This window comes from Talaromyces marneffei, chromosome 1, assembly GCF_009556855.1.
Source record: "Talaromyces marneffei chromosome 1, complete sequence".
NCBI lineage: Eukaryota > Fungi > Ascomycota > Eurotiomycetes > Eurotiales > Trichocomaceae > Talaromyces > Talaromyces marneffei.
The window spans coordinates 1,144,577-1,167,660 of record NC_072348.1 but is presented as its reverse complement, the minus strand read 5'-3'; the positions used below and the strand labels follow the sequence as shown (position 1 = coordinate 1,167,660).

At 48.2% G+C, this 23,084-nt stretch overlaps 12 protein-coding genes across 12 annotated transcripts; 6 read left to right on the top strand and 6 right to left on the bottom strand.

Annotated features, from left to right (window-relative positions):
• Window positions 1-264: 264 nt before the first annotated feature.
• Window positions 265-2,148, top strand: EYB26_000427 (uncharacterized protein; the record flags this gene model as incomplete). Its single annotated transcript, XM_054259743.1, has 2 exons — window positions 265-444; window positions 496-2,148. 2 exons carry the CDS (start codon window positions 265-267, stop codon window positions 2,146-2,148), a joined length of 1,833 nt encoding a protein of 610 aa, XP_054115718.1.
• A 334-nt stretch (window positions 2,149-2,482) lies between these two features.
• Window positions 2,483-3,245, top strand: EYB26_000426 (uncharacterized protein; the record flags this gene model as incomplete). Its single annotated transcript, XM_054259742.1, has 3 exons — window positions 2,483-2,488; window positions 2,578-2,730; window positions 2,793-3,245. 3 exons carry the CDS (start codon window positions 2,483-2,485, stop codon window positions 3,243-3,245), a joined length of 612 nt encoding a protein of 203 aa, XP_054115717.1.
• A 406-nt stretch (window positions 3,246-3,651) lies between these two features.
• On the bottom strand, window positions 3,652-5,602 carry EYB26_000425 (uncharacterized protein; the record flags this gene model as incomplete). Its single annotated transcript, XM_054259741.1, has 3 exons — window positions 3,652-5,141; window positions 5,205-5,365; window positions 5,472-5,602. The coding sequence occupies 3 exons, from the start codon at window positions 5,600-5,602 to the stop codon at window positions 3,652-3,654; spliced, it is 1,782 nt and encodes a 593-aa protein (XP_054115716.1).
• A 423-nt stretch (window positions 5,603-6,025) lies between these two features.
• Window positions 6,026-7,318, top strand: EYB26_000424 (uncharacterized protein; the record flags this gene model as incomplete). The annotated part of the gene is made up of 4 exons (XM_054259740.1): window positions 6,026-6,057; window positions 6,127-6,215; window positions 6,275-7,170; window positions 7,235-7,318. The coding sequence occupies 4 exons, from the start codon at window positions 6,026-6,028 to the stop codon at window positions 7,316-7,318; spliced, it is 1,101 nt and encodes a 366-aa protein (XP_054115715.1).
• A 581-nt stretch (window positions 7,319-7,899) lies between these two features.
• Window positions 7,900-9,324, bottom strand: EYB26_000423 (uncharacterized protein; the record flags this gene model as incomplete). The annotated part of the gene is made up of 3 exons (XM_054259739.1): window positions 7,900-7,956; window positions 8,017-8,340; window positions 8,401-9,324. The coding sequence occupies 3 exons, from the start codon at window positions 9,322-9,324 to the stop codon at window positions 7,900-7,902; spliced, it is 1,305 nt and encodes a 434-aa protein (XP_054115714.1).
• Window positions 9,325-10,240: 916 nt separating this feature from the next.
• On the bottom strand, window positions 10,241-11,016 carry EYB26_000422 (uncharacterized protein; the record flags this gene model as incomplete). The annotated part of the gene is made up of 4 exons (XM_054259738.1): window positions 10,241-10,262; window positions 10,336-10,370; window positions 10,422-10,525; window positions 10,587-11,016. 4 exons carry the CDS (start codon window positions 11,014-11,016, stop codon window positions 10,241-10,243), a joined length of 591 nt encoding a protein of 196 aa, XP_054115713.1.
• A 320-nt stretch (window positions 11,017-11,336) lies between these two features.
• On the top strand, window positions 11,337-12,091 carry EYB26_000421 (uncharacterized protein; the record flags this gene model as incomplete). The annotated part of the gene is made up of 3 exons (XM_054259737.1): window positions 11,337-11,670; window positions 11,743-11,945; window positions 11,999-12,091. 3 exons carry the CDS (start codon window positions 11,337-11,339, stop codon window positions 12,089-12,091), a joined length of 630 nt encoding a protein of 209 aa, XP_054115712.1.
• A 100-nt stretch (window positions 12,092-12,191) lies between these two features.
• Window positions 12,192-14,084, bottom strand: EYB26_000420 (uncharacterized protein; the record flags this gene model as incomplete). Its single annotated transcript, XM_054259736.1, has 1 exon — window positions 12,192-14,084. One exon carries the CDS (start codon window positions 14,082-14,084, stop codon window positions 12,192-12,194), a length of 1,893 nt encoding a protein of 630 aa, XP_054115711.1.
• Window positions 14,085-14,436: 352 nt separating this feature from the next.
• On the top strand, window positions 14,437-15,198 carry EYB26_000419 (uncharacterized protein; the record flags this gene model as incomplete). The annotated part of the gene is made up of 4 exons (XM_054259735.1): window positions 14,437-14,507; window positions 14,569-14,791; window positions 14,861-14,980; window positions 15,037-15,198. 4 exons carry the CDS (start codon window positions 14,437-14,439, stop codon window positions 15,196-15,198), a joined length of 576 nt encoding a protein of 191 aa, XP_054115710.1.
• A 732-nt stretch (window positions 15,199-15,930) lies between these two features.
• On the bottom strand, window positions 15,931-16,857 carry EYB26_000418 (uncharacterized protein; the record flags this gene model as incomplete). Its single annotated transcript, XM_054259734.1, has 2 exons — window positions 15,931-16,633; window positions 16,688-16,857. The coding sequence occupies 2 exons, from the start codon at window positions 16,855-16,857 to the stop codon at window positions 15,931-15,933; spliced, it is 873 nt and encodes a 290-aa protein (XP_054115709.1).
• Window positions 16,858-17,233: 376 nt separating this feature from the next.
• On the top strand, window positions 17,234-18,206 carry EYB26_000417 (uncharacterized protein; the record flags this gene model as incomplete). The annotated part of the gene is made up of 2 exons (XM_054259733.1): window positions 17,234-17,279; window positions 17,332-18,206. 2 exons carry the CDS (start codon window positions 17,234-17,236, stop codon window positions 18,204-18,206), a joined length of 921 nt encoding a protein of 306 aa, XP_054115708.1.
• Window positions 18,207-18,972: 766 nt separating this feature from the next.
• EYB26_000416 (uncharacterized protein) lies at window positions 18,973-22,263 on the bottom strand (the record flags this gene model as incomplete). Its single annotated transcript, XM_054259732.1, has 4 exons — window positions 18,973-19,733; window positions 19,974-20,648; window positions 20,712-22,133; window positions 22,191-22,263. The coding sequence occupies 4 exons, from the start codon at window positions 22,261-22,263 to the stop codon at window positions 18,973-18,975; spliced, it is 2,931 nt and encodes a 976-aa protein (XP_054115707.1).
• Window positions 22,264-23,084: the final 821 nt, after the last annotated feature.

Below are 23,084 nucleotides of genomic sequence, written 5' to 3'. Positions count from 1 at the left end.
AAGTTCCTCCGTGCATGCTCCCTCCGAGACAAGATTCAGGAGAACACTATCCACGTACTCCCAACTCGTCCATTCTTTTCGTTGATGACCATTGATTGCATCCTGTCGGCTTGATGGTGCCACCTAGTCCGACTTCTTTCATTTTACACGAATTTGCCATTGTCCACTCTTTTGATTGATCGGAGAAGATGTTCGTTGTCCTTAGAGTCTCGTGCTCTCACACGTAACTTTTTTGCGCATCATTGAGAAAGCCGTCGCGACACCATGGTCGACCTTCGACAGCAAGGCCAGCGTCTACTTGGCCATGTTGATTTGTTACGGAGGAAGTTGCCTCCCGTACCAGTCAACATACCAGTCAACATACCACGCATACGGCCCACCAGACTGATTTTATATATCGTTGGGTGTCTCTCACTTGTTTTCTGGCTCTCTTTTAGCTTTGGGGTAGGTTATTTCGAACATTTTGGTAATATTGATATCTAATTCGATGTACAGGGAAGCTCAGGTCATAGTTTAAAAGGCCCCGGAGGCCAGAGTTGGAGCCCAGTACCAGATTTTGATCCTTCAGAAAATTCCTTTCACCTCCTCATATTTGCATCGCCGAAGAACGCTCAGCTATGCCGCACAATTACTTCCTCCATGATCCTCGAATACCCACCCTTTACGCTTTTGAGACCCAAACCAGAATCACGAAAGGGGGCTACCGCTAAGCAGGCTGCGGTTGAAAAAATTGAATCTATGCTCACATTTTTGAAGACAAATGAACGAATTGGTGAGAGGGACCTGCTTTTGATAGTAGACAGCGATGATACCGTGTTTCAGTTGCCCCACGAAATTCTCATCGATCGTTATTTGGAAATAACCCGTCAGAAGAATGAACACCTGAGAAGCAAATACGGTACAAAGGTTTTGGTCAATCCTGAAAACGAGAATGACCGATATACTGTTCAGAAATACACACAGAGGGCATTGTTTGCTGCTCGAAAAGACTGCTCCTCGAACCTAACCGACAGTGCGGCCTGTGCCAGTGTCCCTCAATCTCCATTGCCGCCTGACATATATGGACTCAAAACAGATAAGAAACGGGATGGGACCCTCAACAGACCCCGATGGATTGAGTCAGGCGCTGTCATGGGTCAAACATCGGACTTGATTCCTATATATGAACGGGTTTTGGAGGAAATGAAAAAGCAGCCGCTACGTGCCAATGAGCAGCTAATTCTCACCAACATGTTTGGCGCCCAAGAATATTCTAGGGAGATAGAAAGACGGAAAGCAGGCAGTCCCTTCAAGGATTGGCTTTGGGATCACATGGGAATTCTAGACGCTACCAACGTTACCAAAGTGCGCGCTCACATCCAACCGGGAGCTCAGCATGAATTCGGCATGGGGCTTGATTACGAAGGACAGCTCTTTCTTAGTACTAGAAAGACGCTTGGTGATATAGAATGGTTGAGATATCGAGACTCGCGGAAAGTATCATCTGTCCAAATACAGCACGGAATCCCACGAGAAGTACGTCTCAACCTGCCGCTTGATGTTGAACAGAACCTTTGGAACCCGTTCATAAAAGTCAAACTGTCGAATAGTTTGTCTAGCAAAACTGCCAACATGACGAGTATTGATGTACTTCCACCTTCATGGAACTTTACGTGGAGCGACTTGCCGCTCGCCACATACATCCAGACAGCGGCAGTACCTACACTCATACACACCGGTGGCGAGACAAGTGTCCGACAAACTTTTTGGCTTAACTCGTGGTTCCATCCATGGGCTCGAGCGTTACTGCGCAACTATGTGCGATCTGCACCAAAAGTCCGTCCGGTGCAAATCTCAACATTGGGAGCCACAGATCTACTAAAACACCCCGACAGAAAAGGTGGCGTGTGGACCGACAATGACGAATGGATGAGCTTTGAAGATCTTTGCTCTGGTCTTGAAGTTCCAATCTTTGACGACGAACTCGGACCATGGGGCGGAGAGAAAACAAGCGCACTTCGTGCAGTCTACAATCTTTGGGGTAAACTTATGGCAGGAAAGGGCCCTAAATACAAGAAGTTGGGCGAAATGAGATCTGAAGCCGAGGAAATAGAGAGATTCATCCTTGGAATAGAAGACGACGACGAGGAGGAACCAGACACTGAGTGATCGATTCCTCTGTACATTATTTCATGCTTCTCCTTTTTGGTTCGAGGTCGCCGTCTTGTAGGCACCAAACTTTTGTGTATATTAGCGAGTGCATATCTATATATTTATTACAATCAATTACTTGATCTTGAACCTTAAGATATTTTTGTCTTCAAATGTACACTATAGCCCACCGCCTTGTTATTTAGCTTCAGACCGCCAACAGAAATATTTATATTGCCGGCAAAAGCCACTAGAAATTAATCCCCACCAAAGTTTCCTACCATTCGCAAAAACATCAATTGTTTCCTGAAATCACAGAAACATCCATTCCTACCTGGGAAAAACATTCATAATGAAGGTATGCAGCCTGTTTCCCATCCATCAAAATAATTCAAGCTCATTATGAGGCCTAAGAGAAGGTTAGAAAGCTAACATCAAATCAACCAGATCGTCGATCCCCAAACCGCGACTCTGACCAACCTCGAGGTCGTATCCTACTTTACGGCAAACCCGCCTCGAAAATCAGCCGAAGCGCCTCCCGGAGTGAGGAATTTTATACCTAAGCCTGATTTGAGGGACCACTGTACCGTTGTTACTGAGGTAAACCCTAGGCTAACACCTTGATGATTTGAGCAATCATAGAGGCTGACTCGCAGCAAAAGATACACAACTATGTCGAACGCACATCCCCGCACCTCCTCAACTATCCACGCTTCACACACGACTCATCTACAAACCCGACCACACATACCCTCCAACAACCATCCACAGACCAAGTAGAACCATACATCCAACCCGCAGAACCCACACCAGCAGACGAAGCACTCCGAAAAGTGGTACAGGAACTTGCGCCATACAATCTTACGAAAGGTGAGGTTATGATGCTCATCAATCTGGGTGTGGGGGTGAAACAAAAGAAGGCGACTGATGTGAATGCGATGGATGTGGAGGAAGCTGCTGAAAATGGAGAAGGGGAAGGGGCAGAGGAGGATGATATGTATGGTCATCAGGCGTTGCTGAGTACCATTGTCGAGGAGATGGAGGAGAGGTTGAGTGAGGAGGATATCATGAATATCTTTAGGATTATGAATGAGAATTTGGGAAGTGGGCAGTGATTGCTCCTCCACCTTTGTTCGGGAGTTCAATCATGTATGACTCAGTTTTTGTGCATAGCAAAGGCGTTAAAATCAATGGTGTTTTCTATCTTGCCTACACGTTTACTACCTTCTTAGAAGCCTACTTGAATTGGTCGTCCAGATAGAAGTTTCCAAAGTTAGATCTGATATTCAAGTATGTGTCCACTAGACTGAGAAAAGATCATTGCATATGCTAAAAGAAAGAAATAAAAAGATAATCCACATACGCCTAAAAAATCAACCAGCAAAATTCGCCCCGAATGCCACCCAAGCAAGAAGCGAAATGAAGAAATAGACAAGAAAGGGCAAAAAAAAAAAGTTGTATATCATACAAAAATGAGCATCACTTTTTATTTTCCGGAAATCCGCAAAGCAAGATCAAAACTTAGTCTTTGCTCTTCTTCTTCTTTTTCTTCTTCTCGGCCTTGTCGTCGGCATCTTCGTCATCTCTCTTGCGCTTCTTGCCATCTTCTTTGGCGGCTTTCTTGGCTTCTTTCTTGGCCTTCTTCAAGTCCTTCTTGCTGATGGCTGTTGGGTTTCCTTCTGCATCAAATGTGATTTCACCGCGCTCCAGCTTGCGGAGGTATCTCTTGACACTGAGGCCAGCCTTAGCGGCCAACTTCTCGGTCTCGTCATCGCTCTTCTTGGACTTCTTGGTCGGTTTAGCAGATGAGTCGTCTGAGTCCTCGGCATCTTCCATCTCTTCATCTTCATCCTCAGACTCTTCTTCCTCTTCAACCACCTTCTTTTTCTCTTTCTTCTCCTTCTTGGACTTTACGGCGGCAGGCTCTTCATTACCGCTCAGTGCGTCAGCATCGGCATTGTATTTGCGAGCTTCGTTAATCTCAAACTTCTTGGGTTGCGAAGAAATGCCGTTAGGCGCGATGTTGACACCTCTGGGCTTAAGAGGCTTTCCTTCCATACCGGCCAATTTGCGTTCAAGGTTGAATCGAGCTTCAGTTCCAAGAGCAGCCTTCTCCTCTTCAGCAACATCCTCCTCCCACTCAGCAAGAGCATCCACGCGAATTCCAAGAGAAGCCTTTGCAGCGAGAATACGAGCCATTTTACCCTTGTTCTTACCAGTGGCTTGTCCGATGAGGGATGCGTGGTAGATGAGACCATATTTAGGAGTGTCGTGTTTCGTCTTCAAGGCTCTGAAGAGGGCTTTCTCGGCACCGAGAATCTGCAAAGTGGAGGCAGGGCTCTTGGAAAGGTTCATCAAGCTACCAGCATGGGCGATCAATCGAGCACCGACAAGCTCACCAACGAGCGCTGTCAGGTTGGGTGCAATAGCGGTCATGCGAGCAGTCAAGTAGCTGGCGAGCTGCTGGCGGTACTCGGAGAAACCAACAACCTGCTCAGCCAAAGCCTGGATGTTGTCCAAATCCTCGGCGCTGATTTCGGTACCCATGGACTTATCGGCGGCATTTTTAACAGCAGCCTCGATTTCCTCGGGGAGAATATCGCTCAAGTCGGTAGTTTCAAATTCAGTTCGCATACCCATCTTCAAAATGACGCGAGCATAGGCAATGTTGTCGTTGATGATCTTGGCCATCTCAGGGAAGTGCCAGCCGTACCATTCCTTTACACGCATGGCATATGTGTTCAACTCCTTGTCGAGGTCATCGAGGAGAGCGATGGCTTGGATGATCATGGTATCAATCTTGTCTGGGGAGAACTTGAGCTTGTGACGGGCCAATGAGTGTGAGAGACCAAGTGCCATGGCAGAGATATCTTCAGGGACAAGTCCTGGGATGAGCGTGGGAAGGTGCTCGCGAATTGCGCGATAAATTTCGGCAGTAGGAGAGGGCTCGGCAGTAGAAGAGTTGGCGATGATCTTGAGATCAAAACCTGGGAGCTTTCCAATAGCATTGCCTGAAAATTGAAGGTTAGCTTACTGTCCAGATGACATTCTACTCGAATTGACAGAGAACTTACCGAGCTTGGGGTCGGCGACTGCAAGAGAAATCTTCTTCTCATCTTTGATCTCGTCGAGTAAGCTGGCTAGGCGGGGAGTGACTTTTCCTTCAACAATAGCAGTGGCTTCTTCAACAGCAGTAGCAGCACTGTCGAATTTCTGGAAGGACTTCAACTTCAGCCTAGAGAAATGTTGTTAGCGGCCATTTCTTCAATTGTCCAATTCTTTGAATTCCGACTCTGTGAGAGCAAAATCAACGCAAAATGGAAAAGAAAAATAAAACGTACAAATTTGAAACTCCCTCAGGAGTAGCAGCCTCAGCAGAGATATCGAGATCATCACGCTTGAGGAGCTTCTTGTCCTTGGCCTTCAACAAAGCATAACCAGCGCTGGTCTCGGTAAGAATAAAGAGAGTCATGTTGGGCAACAGCGATTCTCGTGATTTCCCTCCGTCGCAGCTTCCTTCCTAAAAATCCAAAAATGGGTTGTTGTTGAGGAAGGCGCAACCGTGACTCTGGCTGGGCTGTGTGGTGAGCTTGGGATTTTTTTTCCTTTTCTTCGGCTCGAAAATTTGAAGTTGCAGGGTGGAGGGCGGTGAAAGGCTTGTACGGCCTCTGAGTGGCTGGAGGGTGCGGTTTATGTCAGCATTGGTAATACGGCGGCCTGGAGAGACATGATAGGCAGGTCTTTTCTAAGAGATGCTGTGCATTGTTAGTGACGACTCTAATGTGCAGTTAGGCTACCGTAGCCATGCTTCGGAGCTCTCTCTATTTGACCCATGCCGACGCTGTAGCTTGCGCTTCTCCAAGGATACAGAGCTTCTTAGAGCCAGCCGCGCAATATGGAAGGTCTTTTCTTTAACGTTAACGGAGGGTGAGCTCTTGTCACTCCCAACTGAACATCTTGGGATTCATTCACTAATCACCGTGACAATTGTTCTAGGTACCTCGAGGGTATCGTCCGTGGATACCGCAACAGTCTACTTACGGGTCAGCAGTATGCAAACTTGACCCAGTGTGAATCCATAGATGGTAAGCATATGTCCCTATATGCTCAAACTGCATACGACTTCTATGCTCAACAATTACAGATGTCAAACTGCAACTTGCCCCCGCATATGGAGACTTCCTCGCGGCTCTCCCCCCGAACCCCTCCACCTCCTCTCTCGCCGCCAAAATGACGGACAAGATGGTCGCTGAATTCCGCTACGTCCAAGCCCAAGCAACGGGCTCATTCGCCAAATTCATGGAATACCTAACCTATGGCTACATGATCGATAATGTTGCATTGCTGATTACCGGGACCCTACACGAAAGAGATACCCGTGAGCTTCTAGAGCGTTGTCACCCTCTGGGCTGGTTCGAGACTCTACCCGTGCTCTGCGTCGCAACCAATATCGAAGAACTCTATAACTCTGTACTCGTCGAAACGCCACTTGCTGCATATTTCAAGGGTAGTTTGAGTCATCAGGACTTGGACGAATTGAATATTGAGATTGTCCGGAATACATTGTACAAGAACTACCTAGAGGATTTCTACAATTTCATCAACACAAACTCGGATCTCAAGGGTACACCGACACAAGAGACCATGGCCGAGATTCTGGAGTACGAAGCTGATCGACGAGCAATCAACATCACCTTGAACTCATTTGGAACTGAACTCTCCAAGCAAGAGCGCAAGAAACTCTACCCGGAGTTCGGGAAATTATACCCCGAAGGCTCGTTGATGCTCTCTCGGGCCGATGATGTAGAAGGTGTTGCTCTCGCGGTCAGCGGAGTAGGAGATTATAAGACTTTCTTTGATGCCGTGGGATTGTCTCAGGGAGGTCCCGGTGGCATTGGAAATATGGCTGGCGGCGGCAGTTCTGATGGGAAGAGTTTGGAGGATTTGTTTTATCAGAAGGAGATGGAGTTGTGCAAGGTCGTTTTTACGCGTCAGTTTACTACGGCCATTGTATATGCCTGGGTCAAGTTAAGGGAGCAGGTAAGAAAGCGCCTTTTGGGCAGTCGATGTCTTTCGGAACCACGCTGACAATTTTCCCGCTTAGGAAATCCGCAATATCACCTGGATTGCAGAGTGTATTGCACAGCATCAAAAGGAACGAATAGGAAACTACATCTCTGTTTTCTAGTTGTCTTCGATTTGATGATCCCCCTTATCTTTCAGTATATGTACTTCATTCCATGCTTTCTTTCGGCGTTGATTCCTTATGTGCAATAAATGATTGGCGACTACGTACTTAGTTATATACTTGGAAAATCAAGTTTTGAAAGTCTTGAAGGCCCGATGAGCTGGGATTCCAGTACTAAATCATTCTAGAAGGTGAAGTCCTTAACAAAGAGTGATGAATGGTCCTTCCCATGATCAATCCTGAATCAGATTCTCTAAAACCAGCAAGACGAGCAAGCAGCTCGCTTAGTCTGATTCATATACTTATACATACATAGCAGACGAGAAGTTTTGTCTAAGGTGATTTCTCGCTGTTGGTTCGTATTGTTGTTTTTGATAAAAACAAAAAGGCAAAACGCAATAGATGACAACCCCCAAGGACCAAACAAGAAGAAAAGGGAAATGGCGAATTAACCAGCGCTTGGTTATAAAGATATAGGTTTTCAAAAGTTAAAGCAGATTGAAGAAAGTTGGATGAAAATAACGATCCGAAAGTGGAAGGTATACGACCAAAAATACCACTTGTTTGACAAGAAGCAGACACTAGTCGTACTGGAACAAAACGCTAATACTTTCACCGTGATGAACGCGACGAATGGCCTGGAAAACTCATGTTAATACAATCCGAGTATAGTCTGTCAATGTTGGGATAGATCATACCTCAGCGAAAACATTGCCAACTTCAAGAACCTCAAGCTTGGGGCAGCGCTTGCAATGTTCGGTTTGGTCCACGGTGTTCGTCACCACCACCTTGTCCAAGGCACTGGCGTTGATGCGCTCAATCGCATCTCCACTCAAAATGCCGTGGGTGACGAGAGCGTAGACTTTGGAAGCACCCTCTTTCTTAAGTAGTTTGGCCGCTCGTGTGATGGTGTTCGATGTGTCTGCTAAGTCATCGATGAGAATAGCGGTTCGGTCTCGTACGTCTCCAACAAGCATCATCGTGGCATTTTGTCTGTCCGCTATTTTCGTGGGTCGTCGTTCCTATTGAAGTAGATGTTAGATTGTGTCCCATGTTCTCCACAATTAGACGGGGAAACTCACTTTGTGTATGAGTGCGAATTCAACTCCCATGGAGTCTGCAATGGCAGTTGCTCGCTTTGCACCGCCAGCATCAGGACTAACGATAATGCAATTTCTGTAATCAGGAATGTGACGCTGAATATATCTCTTAAGTAATGGTCGGCCGTAAAGGTTATCGACGGGAATGTCGAAGAAACCCTGATATTGGGGGTCATGTAAGTCCATTGTGATGATGTGGTCAGCGCCGGCACAGGTCAAGAGGTCTGCAATCAGAGTTCCTGCCTGAGCAACCCACTGTCGGTAGCCAGGACGAGGTTCGAATTCGGGAACCTTGGCAACGCTGCCGGCAGTGCTTGCCGTCTCATCACCATTCACGCCATTGGTAAGGCTAGACTCTGAACGAGCGGATTCAATGGTGTCGCTTCGTTTGCCTCCATTTGCGATGGGGCGTCGTTTTACGGGCGAGCCATTGCTCTCTGACTCGATTTGAGCTCTTGCGAGGCTCTTCTGGAGGTTCTCGACATCGTTGTTCATTCCCTGACTCTCTACTTTCCCAGGGTGAGGCGTCGAGGGAGTGCTATCGAATGTGAACTGGCTATGAGCCGAGGACTTGACCAAGGGAGCTCCGCTCTTCTTGTAAGGAATATCGCTCTGGCGAGAATATGGAAACAAGGGCAGCACAGCGGTAACTCGTTTCGCAGAAGCAGTTTTGCAAGCTGATATGGTAATCAACAGCTCAAGCAAATGATCGTTCACTTTCCCCCCGCCAGATTGAATGATGTAAACATCTTTCTCTCTCACCGACTCTTGGATTTCAACTCGAGTCTCTCCGACGGCAAATTTGGATAGTAAGACATTAGCCGGAGGAATTCCGAGATGATTGCAAATAGTTTGTGTGAGTTGAGGATGGGATGTTCCCCCAATGATAACGATGTTCCTAACCATCGTTGTTGTTGTTGTTGTTGTGTTGTGGTTGTTTCGATCAGAAGCACAGCTCACAGATCACCGATATTCGGAGCGAGCGACAAAAAACTGGCGATAAAGTCAGAGCAGACGGCGACCAGGCGATTGCGGGAAGAGGCGACGATCAAAAATCCATGTTTGTAGATGGGGTGAGGTGGTAAATCCGGACGAAGGAGGTTAAATGATAAAAGAGAGGATGTCAAGACGAGGTTCAATGTCGACAATATTTTATCTGCATGGAGAAAAATGACTCGCCGCCCAGCAGAAGCGGCACCAGGCTTGGCTCTCTCGTGCTCATTCAGCACAAAAAAGGCCGAATTGGGTAAGGCGCCCCAAGGATTGCGGCAAAACCATTTACCCCGCCAGCCAGGCCCAAAACTTGCCGCGGTTTCAACGGCGAGAAGCGCGATAGAACCAGAAAGTCGAACACGAAGACACGAAAGAAGAGAGAGAGAGAAATGCTCTTGCAGACAAACAATCAGTACACGCACGCGCTCAGTCAGTTGGCCTTAGCTATGGGGGCGCTAGCAGCTGACCGCAGTGTGGAATACTATGGATTGGATCCGTTCTGCTGCTAAAGATACATCAAGACAAGAAGATAATGGTTTGAAGAAAATCGCCTTCCAGTACTCAAGCCATGTATAGGAACCATGAATTGGAGTTCGGTACATCAATTGATGAGAGAGAACAATAAGGCTATGACAAAGGTTCATATCATAGTATATCCTAGAAAATATCGGTGTCGCCTTGCGTTCAACGACCGGTCGGCATCTCAAGCCACGTACATAGCCGGCAGAATATGGAGTTGAGTATTGACCAAGACAGGCTTTTGCAGGCTGCGGTCGCAGTGAATCCCGGAAGATAGCTCCATGTCGCTGTAAGAATCCCAGAGTTCCCTTCAATCGCCGGTGTCGACTTCCCTGTAGTCGGGTAGTTAGTACATGCAAATATCTTGGGCACACGATTTGTTAAGAGGTTGAAGTGGTAGCTCACAGGTCAAGTTGTACACCATTCGAAACACCATAGTCCTATGTTGCGTTAGCACAAGCTCGAACAATTTCTGCGAGTGGTATATTTACCTGTAAAGTAAGCTGGTCCTTGAACGGCCTTTCGCCTTGGCGCTTCAGTAAAATCTCATGAGGTTCACGTCCGATTCGCGCGGCGACCTGGGCCTTGAAAAGCTCTAGATAGCAATCATTAGCTATATTCAAACAACCCCTTTGGAATCTATCGAGGCAACTCACTGATCGGATCCGAGGCTAGGCATGGAATTGCAGCTTTTGTACCCAGACGATCGTTGACATTGACTATAATCATCTCCTCGGCAGGTGCTGCTACTACTGGGGCCTTCTTAGGCACTGCCTTTGGTTTGCTGCCATCCAGTTTCTCGTCCCTTTTCTCGTCATGTCTTACTGGGGCATTTGTGTCGCGGCCTCGCTCACGGTCTCCGTATCTATCTCCGCTTCTGTCACGACGGGGAGACCGCGGTCGGTATTGTTCGCGGTAGCCTCGTTCTAAACGACGATCATCATCGCGGTTTCTGTCATCTCGCGGTCTTTTGTCCTTCCAGCGAAAACCTCCCTGATTGCGCGGGCGTCTCGATCTATCGAAGTCGGGGGACCTACTCCGTCTCCGACGTTCAGGCCGTGGAGACCGCGAACGTGAGTCGGCCATGGTGGTTGTGGTTGCGAATGTATGATTGATATAGTTTTTTGAGGGCAACAAGGTTGGGCTGAACACGAAATAAAGCAACAGACCACACACGTGACGGAAAGCGCTGCAGAATGGGGGCCTAAGGCCGTTCCGCAGGGTCTCGCTTTAAGCTTACTGGCCTACCAACTTTGCTTGCCTGGAGGTGTCTCCAATCATCGATCAGTTTATCTACTCCGTAGTAACATCTCACAATTTGAAATTCCGGAGCAGTTGCAAACACAACGTTCCTTGTCATCAATATCATGTATCGTTTCTAGACCTGGCGCAATCTGACATTCCTAATGTCTTCTCGGCTTACAGTACAGCGTCCGTCGCCTACGACGGCGCTATTTACCGCTTCCAACGCGCCCGCACGTCGCACCTGGTCGTCGAAGCTTGCATTTGGCATCGAGGTCCTGTTACGTATTCTGGGCTTTTTTTCGGTGTTACTTGTCAATTTTGCCAAAGTTCGTCGCTTCATAACAACCAATGATGGGAGCTGGGGGGTGTCACCTGAACTGTGGACAACGAATGTGGGATCTCTCACCTGTCGGATTGCGGACCACTATACGTGGCCAATTGTGGCTATAGCGAGCGCAATAGTTACATATGCAGTTTGGAGGAAAGGATATACCGGTCCGTTTTATCTTGACTCGTCTGGTCCAGTCGACTTTAATTATTGTAGACTATCAGCTAATAATCTCACAGAGGAATCCTTGTTAGTGATTCGCGGTTTAGGCGTTCAGACTTCCACATCGTCTTCCATGTATTGGTCTAGCGCTGCTACAAGATTCATACCAACAACCCAGATACAAGATATTGTCATACATGAAGCTTTCAAGGGCTTTGAAGTTCGTTTCTATCTGGCGATAATCGTGGAAGGTGAAAGTGGAGTCGTCGTTGTCTTTCCAGTAATTTTCCCCACTTGCTGACGATTGAAGAGAAACTAATATGATATTGGTAGAATCTTCTACCGAAACGTACGCTTCTTGAAGAGGTCTGGCGTGGCGCTCGCCAGTGTCTCTACGAATCCAAAACCGTGCCTCTACCGGGATGAAAGGGACTGTTTCGCAACGTAGCGTCTTTTCAATTAACTCAAGAGCACCAGGAGTCAACTGGGGTACCAAAATGGATTTGATGCAGTAAGGTTTCTAGAATTATAGGTCGGATGCCTTCTCTGCTTCAAGCTTTAACCTCTCTGCTCTTCGCTCACGACTGGCAAGATACCTGGCATTCTGCACCTCTACCGTTGCCGTCTTGCGCTTCTGCATAACAGGGACATACGCTCCGCCCAATTTTCCTTCATCCCCTCCAAAGAAGATTTTTTGGCTCTTGAAAGGCTTCGCTGGCGGTTCATTCTGGATGAAACTAGGACTGCCTTGACCGGCTGCTAAATCAAGCAATGATCCTGCAAGAATCTCGTCCATCTTACGATGTCTCCAAGTTTGCCAAAGCGTGTCCATGAGGCCACCGAAGCCGAATTTGCCGTCACCTTTGCCCGATGACGGGTTCCCTTGACGAGGGTCGCCGCAATAAATCCAATTCAATGAATCTTCTCTACTACCGCTCTCCTCGTCTGGAAATATGCAATCCCATAGAACAAGCGGCGCATCAGATGCCATCTCGTACGTGGGTTTACACGGATTTTTGGAAATATCCAACAATTCGGGAACGATGGACGGACTTTCAACACCTTGACCAACCAAGAAAAGAACCGCAACCATATGACGCACTTGATGCCACAAGAATGCTGATCCGTGGAGGGTGAATGTATACACCAATGGTGTCGAAGGTTGTTCTTCGTTTACATTGCTTCCGTTTGGCATGTCAACAGGATTCCTCGTAGGTTGAAAATCCTTTGACCCAACGTAACCGAGGGGATTCGTTCTAGGGTCAACCAAATCTATGCTTGCCCGGTAAATTATGCGCTCAAAATTCTCGATCTGTTTGCTCGTATCGACACGACAGAAATTTCGAAAATCATGCCTTCCGACATAGTGCTTGCAGGCTTCGCGCATAGCTTCAATATCCAGCCAGCCGTCCCTAAGCTCTTTCTTAGCTATACCGCGATGATGTGCAGCACTGCGAAGGAATCCGAGTTCTCCTGCTATGGGGTTGAACGCTGGCTGTGTGAAGAAATATCTATACTGTCGCTCGCGGCACGAGAAGCGGGCATCAAAGTCTGGGCCTGGATTGGGACACCATGCTAGAATGCGGATATCTTGCGGCAAGACACCGTTTAATACTTGTATATAGGGTAGTTCGTCCCGTATGTCATCCCAACCATCATCTTCTTCGATTTCGTCCAGTGGTTGAACCTCAACATCTAGATTTGGTTCGACATTGTCCTTCGTAGAATCGATGACTGATGTCTCCACATCGACCGGCTGCAAAGTAGTCTCTTCCCCAGTAGTAGTCGTCGTAACATTCGTACTAGTAGCAGTCTCAACTTTCCGCTTGGGCCGAGCACTTCGAACCCTGATACCAATAACTTGTCCAAAAGCGCTAACGCCTCTATCCGTCCGACCACATTTAGAGTATTGACAACCGTCCCAACTCAAATCAAACGGTTGCGTTCTATCATGTCTATCAAGACTCAACTCCATCGGGGACGTCGTCGTTGGAAAGATCAAGCGCGTTTTGCGTAGCGCCTTCCATATTTCCTCCTCAATAGTGGGCAATGGAGTTGCGTTTCCATTCGCATGCTCAAATCCATTGTAGCGTTGGCCGAGATAGGCGAACTTGAGCGCAATATGGCGGGTATGATATTTGGTGTGGTCCATTTCCCGGGGTTGTTTCTTTGGCGTGTTGATGCCCTCTGGGCTCGGAGCTGCGGGGGGGATAGCAGCTTGAACTTGAAGCTTGGATGTCGCCGTAACTGTAGCTTCAGCAGTTTCGGGTTTTGCTTGCGGGACAGTGCCGAATTCGTTTGTCTGAGCATTCAACTGACGCTCTAGTTCCATGATACGTTCGACAAGGCTGGAGGTACTCCATGTTGAGTAATCCTGACCTTGAGGAGGACCCGATTCTGGTGATTGCGTGGTGGGCATGTTGGAGAAAAAGTATGGCGTTTGCGAATAAAGTCTTCGAGTCGCACTATGCAAAGGAGGGTTTTTGACCCTGACGAACCTGAGACAATTAGGTCGCGACAGCCTCATCCCTCTATCTCGAAGAGGGATACTAGCTCGAACTGGGAGTATCGTGGGGGGGTCGAGGTTGTAGTTTGCGAACCTGGTTTCTTTTTTTTAGTTTTTGGGGATCTTTAAATTGCGGCACCGAACTTTCGGCCTTAGGCATGAACTCCACCCTTCTTCCTCACCACACTTGCTGCGTCCATGGGCTGAATAAAATATCAACTCCGATTCTCAATTATCTATATGTGCTCATACTTGCGTCTGTGCAATGGATGAAAATGCAACAGTCACGCTATTAATCCTCGGAGAGCCTGGCTGTGGAAAGACGACATTCCTCTCGTAAGCACATCCTATCCAGTCGATCCTTATATCATATGATCAACTACTAAACCGCATACAGGCGCTTAAAGAATCCCAATCTCCCTTTACAGAATGGAGAATCAAGTCTATTGCGAGACGGTGATCAACCGTTCTTATATGACATTCGATTTTCCAGGAAATCGTTCAAGTTAGAAGTATACGATACTGCTTCACCCAATCAACACTGGTCGTCCTTGAATCCCAGTGTTGTCATACTCGCATATGACATATCAAATAGAAAAAGCTTGGACGCGCTGAAAGGGGTATGTCATTTTCTGAGATGCGAAGCCATTGTCACAGACTCGGTCTACCATGCTAAAACGCTTCTCTAGTGGCGTAACGATGTAACTAGGTACTTCCAGCGAGGCGCCGGCGAACGTATCCCCGTCATGATGCTTGGTCTCAAGCGGGATCTTCGAGTAGAGAATGATGAGATAATTTATCCTCAAGAGGCAGGTCTAATTCAATTCTTACCCTGTCCTTGACTAACAAACTGGGCTGTATGTAGGCGTACCGCATAGCACAAGAATTGCATTGTGATCGCTATGCAGAATGCTCTGCCGTCACTGGAGAGTTAATCAAGGAAGCCTTTGAGGACATTGCCAAAGTTGCGGCTCTGACGACTACCGAGAAAGGTGCCCAAGCCCAGGGTGGATGTACGATTATGTGAGGTCAATACATGGCAGGAGAATGCCAGCTTGTGAAGCATCTGTTCCTTGAGCGTTGTCTGCTACCACCATACCACCAGTTTGAAACCAATCATGATAGATTGCAACCTATTCATCTCGGGAAATTACCTTCGACACGATCGGAATTGAAAGAACTTCTCTATTGTCTGTGGCGCATACCCCTGTGAAACTACAGCGCTGGCGCTGGCCAGTCAATGAATACATACTATGAGAGCTGATTCGGGCTTCTTCAAACCGACAAGCATCCTGTAATGATATAGGTCCGACAACTACAACTACTCAAATGTTCAGCTATACGTGGATGGTGATTCTTATTGATTAAAATCTCAAGACGACATGACAAATGAGATTTCCCCGAGACAACGATCAAGTCCGCCTCGTCAAACTGACAGTACAGGGCTTTCCCCTAGTAAATCCACAGATAATAGAATAAACTAGGTATCTTTCCCTCGTAAGTACCAGTCAGAACAGTAAACAATATGCGTGTGACAGGTATAAAGAAACCCCCGCTGCTATAAATAATCGTCTCATGAAATCATAATCCTTCTCATCACGTACAAGGGAATAATAGAGTTGTTTTTGAGGATCAAATGTTGTTTTGTTTTAGAGACTGAATATGATATCCATCTCGAAATAGTCGTTAAACTTTTTGTTCAATTCGAGTAAAATAAGATCTTCTCCCCTCGGTGAACTCCAGAACCTTCTCAATTAATCTACCACTTGGTCTCAGGGTTGGGCTGAGCAGACTCAGCAGCCCAGTCACCACTAGCCTCAGCCTCCCAGGTAGCACCAGCAGTAGCGCTGGCAGCAGCGAAAGCAGCTCCAGGGGCAGCGGCGCCAGGGGCAGCGGCGTCCCAGCTGTCACCGACGTAGCCGGACTCAATGGCGGCAGGGCCAACCTCCTCAGCACCGGCGACCTTGGTCTCATCAGCAATCTCCTTGGTCTCCTCGGCCTCAGGGTCGCGGTAGAAGTAAAGATCGACAACAACGTCCCACTCGGTCTCGCGGGTAGCGAGGGTACCGCGGAGACGGAGAACCTCACGGGCGAGCAACCACCAGACCAAACCAATGGCGTGACGACCCTTGTTGTTGGTGGGGATGGCAACATCGACGAACTCGGTGGGGGAGTCGGTATCGCAGAGAGCAATGACGGGGATGTTGACGTAGCTGGCTTCCTTGATAGCCTGAGCATCGGTACGGGGGTCGGTGACAATGATCAAGCGGGGCTCCTTGAAAGAGCGGGTGATGTAGTTGGTGAAGTTACCGGGGGTGAAACGACCGGCAATGGCAGTGGCACCGGTATGGGAAGCGAACTTGAGGACAGCACGCTGGCCGTAGGGACGGGCAGAGATGACGGCAACATCGGCGGGGTTGTCGATGGCTGCGATGATACGGGCAGCGAGGACAATCTTCTCCCTGTGAAACAATTAGACAGACATTCGAAATCGTGCCTCTATTCTTGACACATACCAGGTCTTGCCAATGTTGATCACGTTGATGCCATCAGGACGAGTCTTCCAGAGGTAAGGCTCCATGTGCACCTGCAAGTTCTTGGAACCCAAGTGGCATTGAGCTGCGAGGAGCATCTCAATGTCCTGGGAGGTGGCATTGAAAACGGGGGGGAGGTTAGAGGGAGCCATGGTGAACGACTGAGTGTTTTGTCGGACGGAGGATGGAAGTGAGGTTATTCAATCGTTTTGGCACTTGTCCTGGGCGTGAGGAGGAAGTCGAAGGTCGGTCGAAGTCGAAGTCGAGAAAAAAGAAGTATCGCACAGCGCACCGCGATCGGTCTCAGCCAGTCAGAGCGGCACATCCCGGGAATTTCGCTTGCGTTGTGGGTTAGGGCAATAGCGCGCCAAGATTTGGAGGTCACGTTTTGCGCTATCTCCAACAAAGACTAGCGCAGTTTGACTGCGGCCTCCGGGCTTGGCGTTGATGTTGAGATTTCCGGGAGAACATCATCTTCCAAGTCTCCTGCGACATTGAGAAGCAGTGGTAGCAGCTACTACAGTCAGAATGCCTCCACGTTTGTCAGTACAGGGCTTGTCGAAGCCATTTTCAGGTTTGTATTCACCTTAAGTGCGCAATTGATTCAGGACTAATGAAGCATCCAGGCTCCTCCTCACATGTAACAAATCCGTTGACACTTGTCAAGCGCGAACCATGCAAAGTCAACATTCGCGCAGGCTCATTCGAGGCCCGACAAAGGCGACGGCATGACCCATTCCTCATGGCACAGTCGCGTCAACGCAAAGCCGCCAATATCTCTCGCCAACAGGCCCTTTTCGAAGAACGACAGGCTGCCTTGGGCGATCCCGTGAAAAGCGAACCCACTCCATTCATTCAGCAGATTGAAGCAATCCAGTCCGGAAATATCCCATCTCAAATGGCCGGAACTGCCAATGTCAGTACATGGAATCATTTCATCAAGGCCCACGAATTCGACGCAGCCCTCGAGTACTCCAAATCTCTCACGGAGCCCCTGCCGGCCCAGGACGCAAACATCGCTGATCCTCACGCACACGAACAAGCGATCCAACAACACGAAAAATCTCACCAAAACGCACGGGAGGCAATGAAGCGTATTGTGCAGTTGTCCAGCGGAAACACCGCGGATCGTACGCGAGTCAACATCGAAGCTTGCATTGAGACCTTTGGCCGACACAACACCGACAAGACCCTGCCCCCGAAACCAGCCGCTGTCACCACCACAGAACACCCCGAAAAGACTCCTCGAGCTGGCCCAGATACCGGATCCCCAGAAGTCCAGGTTGCTATTCTGACAACCAAGATTATGAATTTATCGCGACATCTTCAAACAACCAACAAAGACAGACACAATAAGCGTAATCTTCGAATTCTCGTACACAAGAGACAGAAGCTCTTACAATATCTCAGGAGGAAAGAGCGAGGAGGCCCGCGATGGCAGAACTTGATGGCATCTCTTGGTCTATCAGACGCAGCCTGGAAAGGTGAAATCAGCATGTAAATTATATTATTCATCTATCTCTCTTTTGTATTTTTAGCATAATCGGCACCAATATCATCAAGGCATCTTCAGGTTTATATCCCATTGACCAGACTAAGATGTAACGCTGGGAAAATCGCGCAGCTATTAAAGAAAAGATGGTCGTGACTGTGGTGATATAGCAATGCACAATTAAAATCATTAGAATGGAGGAGGCATCTGATATGGATTTGAATCAGAATTGATCATTTATTACACTAACAATGGAATCTGGAATGAATATTAAGATATTAAACAAAAGAGTGGTGTCCAATTCTGACCAGGCGCGCACCTTGAGAATCTCACTCTCGAAAATGCACCCAGAGACCCCTGATGTCGCTCTCACTGGGCGATGGTAACATCAGCACCGCGGATAACTGCTACAGATTCTACAGAGTAGCATTGATGATGTTGGGAGGCAAGCTATACACACGCGCACACACATCACATTGAGGCCTGGAATCAAAAAGAGAAAAAAAGATTAAACCTGAAAATAAGGTACAAGTTGAAAGTGAAAATGACTTTTTGACCCATACATGCATGAACTGAAACCTTTTTGCCTGACACTAACAAAACGCCAAAAGAACATGACCAACATTAACACAAAACTCCAAATGCCATGGATTGATCACACGATCGTTCATCGACTTCGTAAAATTTTGATACGTCTTTTCAATATTTGAGGCAGACGACGCCTTTCTGGTGTCATTGATCTCGGTATATGACAAACAATGTGCAGTACTCGTGATTACAACGGCAAGTCACCAAGTATCTCATCTGTATCAATCAAGCCCTGATTGAACTCGTTCTGAAATTGCTCAAATGATTTCTGGAACAAATTGCGGCTAGCTCTCGGATGTCCTGCGCTCACGGACGTTAAACGAGTGGTTTGTTGGATGTTGTTGGCTGGAAGTAGGTCGAAGCTAGGCCACTGCACCTTACTCAAATCGCCGCTGGGACAACTCTGGTAGAGCTCAAAAGCTTGCCGTCCATGTTCATCGTCGCCAAAGACTTGCATCAGATCCTCCTGATCCTGTTGATGCATTGCAGTCAAATTTTGAGCCGGGCTTGCCTGTGAAGCCGGGCTGGAAGAAAGTGGAATAGGGTTTCGTAGACGACTGGGGGTTTTAGGCCTGCTTCTCTCTGTCACAGGCTGGCCTCTCGCGGTCGCTGACATGGGTTTGATAGGTGGTAAATGAATTGTTTCATCGCTGACATTCTGTTTAGTGGCAGCAGTAATGGAACGATCGTGAGGCGGCTTCGAAGACACGCCATTGCTTAATGCACCAGTCGAACGCTGTTGCTGGGGTGTTTGCTGGGTTTGTTGCTGCACAGGTGCTTGAACGGATGGTTGCTGATAAGGTTGTTGGATTATTTGTTGTGCGGGTTGCTCGACGCGTGACTGCAAGATAGGTTGTTGTGCAGTTGTGCGTACAGGTGATGGCTGAGCAACAGGCTGCTGAGCAGGTTGAGACACTTGGGGTTGTGGGAAGCGATTCGTAGGGGTTCCTGGTCCATTGTTAACACGATTATTTCTAATTTTCAAACAAGAATTAGAGGCAAGCCGTCTTTCAGCTGCCGCTTTGCGCAGATCGAGAAGCGAGCCAGATTGTGGGAAAGTCTTAGGAAGGGGTTGCATGGGCGGTATGGGCTGCATGTATGGATTCACCAAGGGCGTGGGCACGGTTCGCCAATCCGGGGTTGGATGAAATGGGTTAAATGGAAATGTAGGTGCTGGATGTGTCATACCCTGAAACATCTGTCCCTCGTAAACAGTGGTAGTTGGACGTGCCCAACCGGCGGGCGTAGGAGGCTGCCAGTGGGTTTGTGTAGTCGTGCTTGTGGTCTGTAAGGATGGCTCGGGTTCTGATGGAAGGAATCGGGCTTTCTTCTCTGGAGGCCGAGCAGTGGGAGCAGAGACAGTGGATTTCGCAGCTGCGGCTTCGGCTTCGCGTTGACGTCTTGAGTATTCTTCAGCCTCTTCGATCTCATCGTCGGAGTAGGTAAAATAATCCAAATCCATGCCGTAGCTGCAGCCGGCAGGATTTGGAATCATGTCTGGAGAAGGTGCACGTTTGCGTTTATGGCTCCCGGTTTCTGACTCTGCCTGGGCATCAGCATTTTGAGGTTCTCCGTTTGTTTTGTTTTGACTAGTCTGCTCCGTTCCTGGAACTTGCACGTTCTCTTTGTCGGTAGCAGTAGTCTTGCCGGCTTCATCTTTCTGTTTGTCAGCCTTAGCCTCTGCTTCAGACGAGGGTGCGGGCCTAGGAGGTGATGGGGCGCGAGGGAATAGGCTGTATGTCATATCCACATCGACATCCTGAGTGCCATTACTTTCCGTGGATGTGACCGCTGCGCCGTTGACTTCTGAAGATGCTGCTGCTGTGCCATTCACACGTCCTGGTGTCGCACCACCTCCAGCAGCTATCGAGGTTGAGGAGAAATTAGTAATGTATCCTTTCAATAAATGGGACGTTAATGTCTTACCAAAGGGGACAGCTTGGTCCGGAGCTTGTCGCACAAAAGGGATAAGTCGTCGCCTCACAGATCCGGTGACGGTAGTGAAAAAACTGCGAAGACCCCAGTTGTTCGAAGTTGGAGTCTCGACTGGCCGGTTCTCCTCTTCGTCATCTTCAACGTCATATTCATCTTTATATACAGGAACCTGGAAGGAACTTTGCAGATTCTCTGGAATTGGTCCTAGCACCATATGGCGCTCCATTGCCTTTCGTGTGGTAGCATTACGAGCTTCTTCCTCTGCCGCTTCCTGTGCAGCTTTTTTGGCTTGCTCTTGCTCTCGAAGGTGTGTCATCGCTTCATCTAACTGAAATATCGAAGATTGGGCGGTCGAGCTCTCTCTTTCCATGGCGCGTTGTCGTACCGTTTCAGCATAAGTGAGGGTGCGACCAGGATTAGTAGTAGGAATCCGACGCTTGCTACGAGGGGTTTGGCCAGGCGGGGGTCTGATGCGGCGGCGTTGTGCCCTGGGCAGTGCATCAGTAATATTTTCATCGTTGTTTGACTCTAAAGCCCGCTTCTTGCCCTTCTGCTTTGCAGAAACTTCTTTTTTTTCCTGTTCGACGAGTTGTGCAGCCTTGGCCTTGGCCGCGGCTTCGGCATCTTTTCCAGCTCGAAGGCGTTTCTCTTTCGCTTCCACGGTGGCAACTATACCTTCCGCACATATATGCATTAGCACAGCATTCAATTCCTCGGTCACTTCATTGGGTATCCAGGAGTGTAGATCATGGCCTCGCACACATTCCATCTTCACAACACCACGGCAGCACGGACAACGGATTGACTGGGCCCAAGACTTGAAAGGGTCGGTGTTCTGACGATAAAGAACGATTTCCAGAGCGGCATCTAAAATCTCGTTTTCGGCAAGAGAATAGTTGGTTTCGAAAGTAGGGTAGCCTTCAATAGTTGTCTCTATTGTTGGTGTACTTGTCTCGAAAGGATTTTCCCGTGGTTCGCGTCGGCTTTTCACAGTATGAAACTTACTTCTGAGGTTTGAACGCGATTGCTTGAGAACCTGCTTGAGAAAACGGAGAGCGTTTCTGACGGATGGCTTCTTGGCTGGCGAATCGTAGCTTGGCGTACTTCCCAAAGATGTGAGGGAGGAAGCGTCAGAATCGCAGTAGAGTTGTGGGGTGGCGAAGGCAGGCGAATCAGTCAAGCCGTTGTCCTGTGCTTCGTTGATGGTTTGTGGTGCCTGAACGACAGGTACTTCTTGAATCTGGGGCGTTTCCTGGGTCCATTGGGGTTCCTGGGTAGGGGTTTGGATGGGTAGAGGTTCTTGGGCTTCAATCTCACTTTTGTTTTGACTTTTTTCCTCGGTTGTCTTCTCTGTCGCTACGACTGTTGCCTTCTTCGTAGGCTTGCGACCACGCTTTGGCTTCGTGTCGGTTGCTTTTTTGGTATCAGCGGATGATTTTGAAGGCGTAGCAGAGGCAATCCTTCTCCTACGACGTGGGATTTCGAGCGAAACGAGAGGCGATTCGACCTCTTGGGCCTGCGCTTGAGCGCGTGTGCGAGGCATTGCGAATCTTCCAAAGCGTTAGACCAGCATAGACAGAAGTGAGAATGCACAATTGAAGCTGAATTGGCTCAAGAAAGTTGTGAAGGATGATAAGTAAGCTGGTTGAGAATATTTTGAAAAGGGATATCTTTTTGGAGAGCAGAGAAAATAGTGATGAGATGGAAAGAGAGTGTAACAAAGACTCGAGCTTTTTTTTTTCGAGGTCATGAGTTGATAAAGATGAGTCTGTAGTAAAGTTGAGGCGATGAAGGTAGAGGAGAAGGGAAGAGTGATTTTTGAAGTTTTTGGTAAGAAGAAAAATCAAAAGCAGTTGAGATGAACGAATGAAGAGAAAAAGATGAAGAGCGAGAGGAGGGGTGCTTGGGGTAGGAAGCCTTCAAGGGGATATCAAGCTTCACGGAGTTAAGAGGGAGACAAGGGCAAGCAAACGCAAGCAGACGAACTGACCTATATCGAGGGCGTCTTGTTTGGGTGGTCGGGCCACAACAATAATAACAACAACGCGTCTATTTTTCTTTGTTGGTAGATTGCCCCGTTACAATACGGTATGGGACAAACAGCCAAAAGGGCAGCGTGGTGAGGGTATCTTCATGGTAGAACAACAAGCTTGGATAACAAAAAAAGAGATGAGGAAGTTGACTGTCCGCCGCTGCTCTGTTTGGTAGGAAGTGACGTCGGCAGAATAGCGGCACAGTTCTGGTTGGCTCGGAGGGCCTTACCGCCTCCGACGCCTGGTGTTTGCACTGTTTGCATGTAATTCGTCGTGGTTCCAATGAGTCTCGCTTCTACTCTGTAGAGTATGCATTGCTTCGCACCTTAAC